This window comes from Macaca thibetana, chromosome 4 (assembly GCF_024542745.1).
Source record: "Macaca thibetana thibetana isolate TM-01 chromosome 4, ASM2454274v1, whole genome shotgun sequence".
Classification (NCBI taxonomy): domain Eukaryota; kingdom Metazoa; phylum Chordata; class Mammalia; order Primates; family Cercopithecidae; genus Macaca; species Macaca thibetana.
Window position 1 is genome coordinate 104,933,873 of NC_065581.1, and position 13,116 is coordinate 104,946,988.

At 40.1% G+C, this 13,116-nt stretch overlaps 1 protein-coding gene across 8 annotated transcripts in view; it reads right to left on the reverse strand.

Annotated features, from left to right (window-relative positions):
• The window catches only part of SCML4 (Scm polycomb group protein like 4), a 122,697-nt gene that overhangs the window by 66,179 nt on the left and 43,402 nt on the right, over window positions 1-13,116 (reverse strand). For 6 of the 8 annotated variants that reach the window (XM_050786742.1, XM_050786741.1, XM_050786738.1 and 3 more), the window contains exon 2: window positions 4,166-4,380. The exons of the other annotated variants lie outside the window; for them this stretch is intronic. In XM_050786742.1, the coding sequence (XP_050642699.1) occupies window positions 4,166-4,321 (156 nt within the window). In that variant the 5' untranslated portion in view covers window positions 4,322-4,380. The remainder of the gene's footprint in view (window positions 1-4,165; window positions 4,381-13,116) is intronic. 8 annotated transcript variants of the gene reach the window in all.

The following is a 13,116-nucleotide window of genomic DNA, read 5'->3' on the forward strand; positions in this document are numbered from 1 at the left end:
AGGGGATCTCTTGAGCCTAGGCATTCAAGACCAGTCTGGGGAACTCGGTGAGACTTCTTCTGCACAAAAAAAAAAAAAAAAAAAAAAAGTAAGGCATGGTGGCGTGCATCTGTATTCCCCACAGCTCAGTTGCTTGACCCGGGAAGGTCGAGGCTACGTGAGCTGTGATAGTGCCACTGCACTCCAGCCTAGGTGACAAGCAACAATACAGGAAAAGCCCGGGTCCCCACCCCACGGAGCCATCATACCAGCCTTCCCACACTTTAACATGAGGGAGAAATTAGCTTCTTTTTTCTTTAAAGCCACTATTATTTGGCCCTTGTAACAGCAGCTGAATTTGTATCCCGAATGACACAATTACCCACATTTTAAGTCATTTTGTTGTTAACATTTTAAGGATGATATCCTTTCTAGAACATGCCACACCTTTCTTTACTCATTAAACAGAGCAGACAGAACATTGTTTACTCTTTTTTAACTTGAGAAGCCTAATTGCTGTTCTGAACAATAATACAAGGCGATGGCTGAGGAGTGGAGGGCTGCTGCCTCCTGTGGGCTTGGTTCATTTATGCCTAAGTCTTGCAGTTTTTCTGCAGTTCTTTCCTCTCACTCTCAAACTATCAAGGATCAAATAAGAAATACACATAAAATTCTTCCACCTGGAACCTCAAACGTAAAAGTATTCAATAAATATTTTGTTTGATTATGATTGCTATTAGTATTATTATTACTTTGTATTGGGGACAAACAGCTATTTTTCAAAACTCAGCACTTGTTTCTTCTGCTTAAATAAAAATCCCAACCAGGAAGACACAGAAGATTGAAATCCCACTATTAGAGTCATTATAACCAGCTGCCTCAACAGAATGGAAACTACGATTTGTTCTTAGTGCAGCCCCTCTCTGTTTCTTTAAAAATACCTTGGTGGTCTTTTTGGTCATGAAATGTAAGGAAAATCTACCTATTGATCTTGGGGAGTCTCTGAACTAAGGACCTCAACCAATAGCAGATGTTTCAAATGGAGAGGTAAATGCTCTCTTTGATAATGAACAAGGCTATTTTCATGGTAGTCAGAGTATGGCTCTTTATAGAACATACGATGTTCAGAGGTTTTGCTTTCTTTGACCAGGGCAAGAAGCGGGCAGTAGCACCATAAAATGTGATACTCTTCCAGCTGTGAGCCTGCCCCAGCCATGTGGCTGCAAGCCTGGGGCCAAGAGGGAGATGGCCAGATGGGCCCTGGGAGGGGGCCTGAACTATGAACTCTAGAGCATTGATACCTGACCACCAGTGTAACCCTCCCTTATCTGCCTGCAATTCACTCATGTTATCCTCAAGACTCAGGAAGCAGTTAAGTGTCACAGCCTGTGTTACATGTTCTTGGGTCTTGAAGGGAGGTCTTGGACAAGAGAGAGTTCCCACATGTGCACAGAGGTGATTGACAGAGCAGCTGGGGCAGCACCAGGCAAGAAGTGACAAATGTCAACCAGTATAGACTTGTTACACGGTCAACACAATGAGGCGTCCTCAGAATCTCTTGGAGAAGAGCCTGCCAAAGACTCAGAAACATACTATTTCATTATGATGCTATTATTAACATCAATATATCATTGTAATAATGTTATTGATATGATAAAATTATGTTATGTCTTATTTTATAAGATTGATATTATTGTATTATTTCTCTCTTGTTAGTATATTATCATCTCATTACAAAAGTAATTATTATTCTCCCAGTGTCCAGCTGTGTATAGAGTCTTCTCCCCCAAAATACCTTCCCCTTCAAATCTAAGGCTACTAACTAGCTGTAATTGAGCTTGCAAGAAACATGTTAACAAAAAATGTAAACAAATTCTGATGGAAGGCCTGGAAGCATTTTCTTAGCAATGAAATACAAGATCTTTAAAAGTTAGACCAAGTAATATCTTACTTTGCTTGGTCAGGATTTTTTTTAACAACTTCTGTCTCCCCAACTGTGTCCCAGATAGTTAAAATTGTCAAATTAGTGGCCATTTGGCAAATGGAGTGAAACTGTACAATTTCTGAGTGGCTCCTTCACAATTAAAGTCCTGTCATTAATGGTAAAATGGGGTGTCCAGGTCTAGGAAATTGTCAAAATAAAACTGGGGAGATTAACAGGTTGCCAATTTTATTTTGCCAACAAAGAACATTTTTTTAAAATTACTAATCACTATTAACATACAACATTAATAAAATAAAACATTTTACCTCCAAGATAATAGGAAGCAGATATTTCAGAATAAAGGGTCATCGTTTAAGAGGAATCATTGGAACTTTATGAAGACTTTCAAATGGCTATTGTTTTTCTTATGTCACCACGGATGGGTGGGAACTTCACGCAGACTGCCACCTGGTTTGGAACTATTATTCTAGAACATTAAGCCCATATCTTGGGAAGCTGTCTGGGAGTTGTTGGCCTAAAATTATTTCCATACATTTTCCTAAATATATGGGAAGTGGATTCAAGGAAGAGCGGTGGTCTACTTCCCACAAGAGAAATTCTATGAGGAATCGAGAAGAGACTGCCTGCTTTGGGCAGAGCCCTGTATTATCAGCCAACCAACCCCAAAGATTTCTTCCTGATCTGAGTTGTCTCTGAGTGTCACCAGCACTGGAAACTACCCTTCTGAGGAGACAGGAAAAATTGGGAAATCAGGTTCATTTCATGGAATGAATTTTTAATCCTTCCTGGCCCCGGAATGCTGAGTCTGTTGGTAATTTTCATTCTTGGGTCACAGGCCCCAGGAGAGTGGGAGAAAGGCCAAATAGGAGAGAGAAGTCTTCAGTATGTTTCTTCGGATCCTGGATTTACTCCCTGGATCTATAAACAGAAAGGCCGCCCTGCTCCAGCCCTCCAGATGCAATTCCCAGAAGCCAGCAACTGCACAGGTAGCTGAGGGGGTGAGACTGGTGCTACGCCGGTTTCAGAGACAGTTCTAAAGCTGGCATGCACATGAAAGAAAGGAGATTCTTGTTGTTAGAAAAACAACCAGTGAGAGAAAACTTTACCTCATGAGATAGCTGAGTAAAAGCTTCTTTTACTAAAACCAATGACCCCAAACTAACTTGGAGGAGCCTTCCTCCCACCTACTGATTTTATTTTCCAGCATTTTATTTCCAGAATTTTATTTTCCAGCATTTGGAAGAACTATGGAGAACCAAAGGGATAAAGGTTGAATTCATTACCAACTCTTCCAGAAGCTCTTTCTACTGACCTGAAATAATTTCCATATATTTTCCTAAATATATGGGAGTTAATTGCCAATTTGCATTCTGGTTTCAGTATTCAGATCTCAAGATGGAAACATAAGCCTTTATTTCACAAAAAATAGATGAAGGAAAACTTCTGAAGCTCATTTTCTAATGCCCAAAAGGTTTGTGAAGAACAAGTGTAACATTTTTTTCCTCTCTAGTAGCCTATTCAAAAACATCTTAGAGAAGCAGCCCTCCCTTGGGTTTGAGCTGGTTTATGATTGTGGTTACATCAGAGGATTTATTCTCCATCCTAGCCTCTCCAAGTCACTGCTAATTCTTAAAAGGGTCACGGGAATATAGTTTTGCCTGATATGCCTCCTTGTAGCCAAACTTGATGTCAGCACCTTTTAGGCGTGGGAAACTAGGAATTAACACGCTGAATTTTCATTATGACTCTCTGTGTTGAGGTTCTATTTGGGAAGACTTTCCCATGTCCTTTGACACTGGCCTGCTCGCATTATTAATTTAAATGTCTCAGGAACATCATCTGCTCCTGCTAAAATAAATGACAAATGAGTTCTGGAAAGTGGCTTCAAGATTTACCCTAGTAGGAACAGTCAGGGAAAAGCTCAGTGTCTGAAACACTAATTTAGATGCAAGGTTTAATAATGTGTGTTTAGCGATGACCCTAAAATCTGCTCGCTCACAACTTTCCCCATCTGGTGTAATTTGCTTTCTCCACTTGGAAAAATGCACACGACAGCATGCATTATGTGCCGTGTTGTAACAATGAGACCTCGTCCGTCACATGCTTCACCAAGGGAGGCTTATATCTCATCCTGTCTCTACCAAGCTCCCAACCTCTAGTGACATTTTGCAGTGCAGGTCTGACCAAGTACCCATGCCCCAGCCCAATACCACTTTGGAGAAGGAGATGATGGAGCCGTACCTTGTACCCGGGTTTCCGCCCTCTTTTCTTTGGGATCTTCACTGCTGGTAAAGAGCCAGCTGAAGCAGAATAAAGGTTATGAACTGCCATCTTCATAGGTGTGGAGTGAAGTGAGGGTCGGCCTCGCTTTCTCCCCGGGATCCTCTGAGACTGCATTTCTGCTGGTGCCAGTCTTACAGAATGAGGTGACAAATCGCTCACAGGCAGAAGAGGTGCTAAGAATTAGTCCAGACACAAAGCAAAACAAAAACAGAAGTGTTTGTTTGGTTTGCAAGGCAAACATGATTCTATTTGGTGATTTTGGCGATACCTACCACTTATTGGAAGGGAAGACCAAATATGAAGGAGCTAGGTACCACTAGATGCATTTACTATGCTGTTGGGCCTCTGTGGGAAGTTAACTGGTGTAATTTTAAGGATGTTGAATTTCCATGGGGCAAGTGAAGTAGGAAGATACTGGCTAGACAAAGAAAACAATAGTTTCCCAGCTCCAAACACAGCTGATAATGTCACCAGCAACAAAATGACTTTGTTTGTATCTCAGTTTCCTCAGTTAGTTCAACTTTGAACTATTATAACAATAATATTAAATAAACAAAGCCACTCTCTCATGTTCACTTGTATCTCTTTGGTTGAGTTATAAATTATCATGACCTCTTTTTCTCTTGAAAGAAATTTAAAAGAAATTTAAATTTATCAAATCAATTGTATGAAAGTTGACGATGTCCCTCTATCAAAATGTGGACAGAGATTTACATACAGATATATTCATTTTAGCATGATTTAGAATTGCAAAATTAAAATGGATGCAACCCAAATAATAAACAATAAGAGAATATGTAATATATCTGCAGAATAAAACAATCAACTAGTTAAAAGTCTTTAATGGCACTTTTTGGATAGCGTGATGTTGAATAAAAAAAGCATCACACATTAAAATGACCTCAACTATGCAAAAAATGTGTATGGTAAAAAAAGTGGAAGGAGACATGCTAAAATGCCACCAAGGCAAGGATGGCAAGACTATGGGTAATTTTTCAACATGTACAATCCTTTGTAAAGATACCCTACATACTACAATAATCTTAGCATGGCACTAAAAATATAAATAATAAGGCCAGACACGCCAAGCACACTGGCTCATGCCTGTAATCCCAGCACTTTGGGAAGCTGAGGCTCGTAGATCACTTGAGCCTAGGAGTTCGAGACTAGCCTGGACAACATAGTGAAACCCCATCTCTACTAAGAATACAAAAATTAGCTGGGCATGGTTGCCCACACCTGTAATCCCAGCTACTTGGGAGGCTGAGGCAGGAGAATTGCTTAAACCAGGGAGGCAGAGGTTGCAGTGAGCTGAGATCGCACCACTACGTACCAGCCTGGGTGACAGAGCAAGGTTGTCTCAAAAATAAATAAATAAATAAATAAATAAACTTCTTAGGTAGAATTAATTGCCTAAACCTTGAAGCAAGAGGTAGTCGATCAAACTTGACTCAAACAACATAGTGGTCTCATGAGCTCAGGGATCAGACTTCCTGGAATGTTCAGGAATGTGATGAATGAGGCAGAACTTTAGACTTTGATTCAGGGATGATAAAATTCATTTTTAAGGATTAGTGGTACCTTACAGTGGAAATGAGAGGCTTCTGCCCAAAAGCCTGCAGAAGCAGATGGGGAAGATGATGGGCACAGTCCCTACACCCTGGCCTGGGCCTTGTCTACAAGGACAAGATTGCTCTGCTCAGCACAGAAAATATAAAATAGTGGAAGTTCTTAAAAACATGATGGGAAATATTGGGTATCCTTTATAGATTTAAGGTCACTTTGTTAATTTTCTGAATATGAACAGTATTCTATCAATAATCTTGATTGTTCTTTGAAATACCATAGGTAGTAAATAGAATTTTAAAGTATAAATTTATTTATTGAATGCACTGTTAAATAGAAAACAGTGCACTGTTAGACAGATAGACAAGGTGTTTTGGATATGAATTTTTTTTTCTGTTCTTGTGAGTTTAAGAAAAATACTCGATCTCATTGATTCTAAGAAGCATATTTTTCATACATTAACATCTCTGAAATCAGGGTGCACCCTACAGTGTGTCAGAATTCCATAGGGAACATTTTTTTTTCTATCTTAGTAGAACATAATATAATGACAGGTGATATAACTAAAGGTATCTTAGAGTCAATCAGTTAGGATGAGGGACTATAAGCTCATTAACATGTAAACAAAAAAATCACCCTACTTCTAGACTTAGTGCCTATACTCCACAGTGCCAATAAATATGCAAAATATTTGTTTTCCAAAAAGAGTCTACTAAAAACATTGAAGAACCACCAAATTTATTGAATAAGATTTTCGCTATGTGAAAGTTGATCAGAGTCTAATTTTGAACTATTCTCATCAAGTTTCTGTGTCTTCCTTATTATCTCTATAGACTTTAAACTCAGGAATTATATTTTCCTAGTTTAGGACATGCTTCTCTACTTTACTACTTTGTCTTTACTGAGGAGTAAAGACAACTTATCCAGTAACATCAATATCCGAAGTCAACAAGAGAAAAATCATGATCAGCTTGGGCGCAGTGGCTCACACCTGTAATCCCAGCACATTGGGAGGCCAAGGTGGGCGGATCGTCTGAGGTCAGGAGTTCAAAACCAGCCTGGCCAACAGGCTGGTAAAATCCAAAAACAAGCCAGGTATAGTGGCATGGACCTGTAGTGCCAGCTATTCGGGAGGGTGATGTTCGAGAACCTCTTGAGCCCGGGAGGCAGAAGTAGCAGTGAGCCGAGATCACACCACTGCACTCTGGCCTGGGAGACAGAGTGAGACCCTATCTCAAAAAAAAAAAAGAAAGCAAGAAAGGAAGAAATAAAGGAAGAAAGGAAGAAGAAAAGAGAAGAAAAGGAAAGAAAAAAGAAAGAGAGAGAGAAAGAAAAGAAAGAAAGAAAGAAAGAAAGAAAGAAAGAAAGAAAGAAAGAAAGAAAGAAAGAAAGAAAGAAAGAAAGAAAGAAAGAAAGAAAGAAAGAAAGAAAGAAAGAACCCACAATCAGAGAAGGCATCACATCTCTTTTCTCTCTTGTGGAAAAGGTAGTCCTCTTGAAAGATAAATTGACTGCAGTTCTTTCCTGGTGAGTTGTAATGCTCTGAGATGCTTCCTCACAAACTCTCCTGATAAATAGCGTTTGAAGAGTAAAAGAGGGGTAACCAATTAACTAGCCCCAATATCCTAAGGATTTTTATCATTCAAATTAAACTTTTTACAAAAATTCCTCAATAACTCAATTTTTTCTTTGGAAAAAAGTCCTCTTTTAAGCTGGGTTTTCCATTGTTCTGCTTCCCTGTCGCTATTGTGAGGGAAAAACAGGACTTGGGTTGCTTTCTACTTCTTGCCTTCCACAGCAGCACACTCATTCTAGAGAGCATGAAGGAGCTTTCCAGGCAACTACATCTCAGAAATACATTTTACGCTAATGGAGCAACAATGAACCGGGATTGGTGGAATGCTAGGTACCACAGCAACTGGGGAGATATTTGGAGCTAGGAAGTCTTCCCACAGTCTTTTCAATTCAGGAAGATATTCTTCCCTAACTGCTTGTTGCAAGTAAGTACAATTTTAAGGAACAAGTGAGAAGACTATTAAAAATTGAAGAGGTCATTTTAACCACAGGGGATTCTCTAAATGTCTCCTTGATATAAATTTGAGGGGTTTAGAGGAAAGCACTTTTAAAGTGGCTTTTCAATAACAGACCCAGACACTTTGGAAAAGATGATAGCCAAAGTGCAGGTACCCCAAAATATCCCTTTCCAAAACTAAGACATGAACAAAAAAAGTAAAAATAACAAAGCTCAATACTGAAAATAAGGAAGAGTCTCAGTCTTGGAATGCAATGGAAATAAGACCAGTGAGATTTTTAAAAGGGAGAACATGGCTGCGGCAGATGAGCAGTGAAAATTTATCATGTTTAAAGAAAAGCTCAAAAGTAATTTCAAAACAAAAATACTCAAAGGTATATTAATAGACTGTCTTCCAGAATGAAGAGGCCCTCTGAGTCTTAAGAAAATTTATTTCAAAAATTGTCTGGGTGGGGTGGCTCACACCTGTAATCCCAGCACTTTGGGAGGCCGAGGTGGGCGGATCACCTGAGGTCAGGAGTTCGAGACCAGCCTGGCCAACGTGGGGAAACCCCATCTCTACCAAAAATACAAAAAATTAGCTGGGCACGGTGGCAGGTGCCTGTAATCCCAACTACTAGGGAGGCTGAGGCACGTTGCAGTGAGCTAAGATCGTGCCACTGCACTCCAGCCTGGGTGTGACAGAGTGAGGCTCCATCTCAAAAAAAGAAAGAAAAGGAAAAAGAAGAACAAAAATTTATTTAAAATGAATAACAACAAATCAACACTCACAGGAAAACATCTATAAGCATTTAGGCAGGATAAACAGGTCATTTACTGTGGTAAGAATAAACAGGCGAGTTCACTTCAGCACCATCAGCCAGAAGATAATGGAGTCATCGTGGTGGCATTTTTTCCCAGTTATTTATAGTTGTTGACACACTTGCACCCACCACAGGGCCTTTGCATTTGCAGTTCCCTTTGCCTGGAATGCTCTTTCTTCCCCCTCCGGTCCATGCCTCTCCTTCCTCAGTTAACTCAAGGAAGCTTTCTCTGACCCCACTAGGGTTTCCTGAGCTTAGAGTTCCTCAACTGAGACACAAACCCACTGCATGTGCAGTATCCACCAGGGAGCTTGGACAGGGAGAGCCCATGGGAACATGAAGCTTATGTGACTTGCTGTGCCTCTGACCTAGGAGCTATCTGTCTCTGCCATCATCCGTGACACCAGGGCCGGCTAATTTGTTTGCTGTCAGAGAGGGTAAAATCTCTTACCCTTCACAGTTCTTCATATAGATTTCACAAGAAGTAGAAAGATTCCAATGAAAGAAATAATATGTCTTAAAATTTTGCTAATGTCCTTAAATAAGATTTGAATGAATAAGATTATTTTATTTTGGGACAGATGGGTATTTTTAAAATATAATTTTCACCCAAACTATTCTACAAATTAAATGCAATCACATTAAAACTCCAAACTGACTTTAGAAAAAGAAGGGCAAAACAAAGTCCAGTGAGGAAGATTTGCCCTCCTAGTTATTAAAATATAGTATAAAACTCCAACAATGGGCCGGGCGCGGTGGCTCAAGCCTGTAATCACAGCACTTCGGGAGGCCAAGACGGGCGGATCACGAGGTCAGGAGATCGAGACCATCCTGGCTAACACGGTGAAACCCCGTTTCTACTAAAAAATATAAAAATCTAGCCGGGGAGGTGGCAGGCGCCTGTAGTCCCAGCTACTCGGGAGGCTGAGGCAGGAGAATGGCGTAAACCTGGGAGGCGGAGCTTGCAGTGAGCTGAGATCTGGCCACTACACCCCAGTCCGGGTGACAGAACGAGACTCTGTCCCAAAAAAAAAAAAAAAAAAAAAAAAAAAAAAAAAACTCCAACAATGGCAGCAGTATGGTATAGGAGTAGCAATTGGGTCAATGGAAAAGTTAGTCCAGAAATTAAATATATATTAAATTTCCATTAAAAAATTTAGGAACATTTCACATCAAGACAGGAAAGCGCAATAAATGATTTGTAGACAACTGGCATTTAGAAACAAATAAAATTTTACCTATATTTTAACAAAATCTTTTTAGAAATTTCCAACACTTAAATATACTTAAAAAAAAGAAACATTAAAAAGTACTAAAGACAATATAAGTCAACATCTGTATGTTCTCGAAATGGGGATGAGCTTTCTAAGTACTGGATATTAGAAAACTTGGGAAGCAGAACTAGAAAGACTGATAGACATGACCACGTAAAACTCAAACACTTTCATAAAGCAAATGTAAAATCATAAAAAAGATTGAAAATAAAGCTAAGGAAACTATTTGCTACATATGGGAACACCAAAAGATTAATACAAAGAACTGCTTCAGATTATAAAAATACTAGGTTGGTGCAGAAGTAGTCGCAGTTTTTACCATTGAAACTAATGGCAAAAACTGCAGTTACTTTTGCACCAACCCAATAAACGTGAAACTCACTCCCTCAACACATACAACAGAAAAATGGGCAAAGGATACAAAAAGACAAGAAGGAAAGAAGGAAGGAAGGAAAGAGGTGAATTCTTACAAGGAAAGATTCTGCACTTTATTGCCAACTCTCTCAAAAAGTAAGTTGAGGTATCATTTGTCGATTGCCAGACTGATAAATGTTTAAAACCCTGACAATACTTATGTTGGTGAGGGGCTGATGCAATGGGCACTCTCATTGATTGTTTGCAAGGGTACAAATTGGCTAGCCTTTCTGGAGGACAATTAGAAAACCACGTAAACATTTACACAGTCACACCTCCTAATCCAACTGTATCACTCCTGAGGATTTATCCTAAAAAAAGAATCTGAGAAGAGCACAAAGATATATAGCCAAGGATATTCTTTAAAGCATTCTTTACAATAGTGAAATACTGAGAGCAATCAAAATGTCCCTCAAAACAACCGTGGTTTAGCACATCATTTCACATTCATAAAATGAAATATTTGTGTATATATATGTGCGTATGCATGCATATATGAAGATTGCAAGATAGCATGTATACTTTGATTCTCTACATATATATTATATATATAGATAAAGATAAATCTGCACATGTTTAAGCATAAAAAGGTCTGCGTAAAGTAATCATCAAAAGGCTAATGACAATTGTGTCTGGGCAGGAAAATACTAGAAGATGCTCTTTCTATCCTGTTTGTACCCTTTTGCATTGTCAGAATGTTTTTCTTTTTTTTTTTGAGATGGAGTCTCGTTGTGTTGCCAGGCTTGAGTGCAGTGGCACAATCTCGGCTCACCACAACCTCCGCCTCTCGGGTTCAAGCAATTCTCCGCCTCAGCCTCCCAAATAGCTAGGATTACAGGCGCCGGTCATCATGCCTGGCTAATTTTTTTATTTTCACTAGAGACAGGGTTTCACCATGTTTACCAGACTGGTCTTGAATTCCTGACCTTGTGATCTGCCCGCCTCGGCCTCCCAAAGTGCTGGGATTATAGGCGTGAACCGCCACTCCCAGTCACCTTGTCTGAATTTTTATAATCAGAATTAGAAAAATAGGATAAAGAGACAAATAAGCAATGAATGGATAATTCTTATTTTCTGAAAGTTTCTACGGAAAATTTTTGCTTCGTGGAGTGGCCTTTTGTTTTCTAACAGTTTTTGTTCTTGAGCCACAGAACTTCAGTGGCCACTATGTTAACGCTGCAAATAAAAGTAACAAAAAGGCAAAAAGGTCTTTATCAATCAGCAAAAATATCAGAAAAGGTTGTTCCAGAGCTAAGAAGCACATCCATAAACAGATGACAGACAGGGGTGTTTCGCTGGACCCGGGAAGAAGCAGCTTGCCACTGTCACCCTCCTTGACACCATTTCCCCCTCCTTGACACCACCTCCCCACAGGTGGCAACTGGGCCACTGCCCTTTTCCCAGATTCCCCATCTCCAAAGACCTTCAAAGACCTCAAATGCTGTCCAAATGTATTCTATCCATAGATACATAATTTAACACATCCAAATATATAAATCAGGCCGGGTACAGTGGCTCATACTTGTCATCCCAGCACTTTGGGAGGCTGAGGCAGGTGGATCACTTGAGGTCAGGAGTTCGAGACCAGCCTGGCCAACATGGTGAAACTCCCATCTCTAATAAAAATACAAAAATTCGCCAGGCATAGTAGCATATGCCTGTAGTCCCAGCTACTTGGGACGTTGAAGCACAAGAATCACTTGAATCCGGGAGACCACACCACTGCACTCCAGCCTGGACAGCAGAGTGAGCAAGACTCCATCTCAAACAAAACAAAACAAAACAAAAAACAAACAAACAAATACACACACACACACAAACACACACACACACATATATATAGAGAGAGAGAGAGAACATGCAGGATCCTGGAGGTATATATGAAACCTCTGAATTTTTCTGCTTTCAATTGAGGACTTCAGTGCAGTGAATACTACCTCAGTTCAGGTCAGATTTGAAAGCCATCTTGAAGCACAGTGCTTTAGTAGTCATTAAAAGAGTCTGTCCCTAAAACAGCCTCGTCATCAAGTCTCTAAGTCTCCAAGTTATAACCTTTAAACAGTTGTCAAATCCTGGCCTGGAATATTAAATCAAGTGATTTTCCACTGGCTTCCTAAGTCTCCCTCTTCTTATCAAGCCAAGACTTGGCTAGAAATACTACAATGGAAAGCGAGAGTAACTAAGATCTGTTCTGTTAATTTGGAATGACATTTTACATGTTAGCTTTGCAAATCTAATACATATCAACCAAGGTCCTGGCAAATCATGCTTCATCAAGATAAAGATCAAGAAATGACCAAATCCAAAGCATGCTCCAATCCCATGGAGACACTGAGTCATCCAAGAGTTAGTCTGAGGCATGTCTTCATGTATTTACTCATTCAATTACTAATTTGTCCAACAGATTTTTGTTGAATAGACAGTGAGGCTCAAACACTATGCTTAGGTACTTGGATGCCAAATAAAAATAAGACACATCCCAGCTGGGAGCGGTGGCTCACGCCTGTAATCCCAGCACTTTGGGAGGCCAAGGTGGGTGGATCACGAGGTCAGGAGATCAAGACCATCCTGGCTAACACGGTGAGACACCATCTCTACTAAAAATGCAAAAAGTTAGCCGGGTGTGGTGGCAGGCGCCTGTAGTCCCAGCTACTCATTCGGGAGGCTGAGGCAGGAGAATGACGGGAACCCGGGAGGCGGAACTTGCAGTGAGCCCAGATTGTGCCACCGCACTCCAGCCTGGGCGACAGAGCAAGACTCCATCTCAAAATAAATAAATAAATAAATAAATAAGTAAGTAAATAAGACACATCCCCTCAG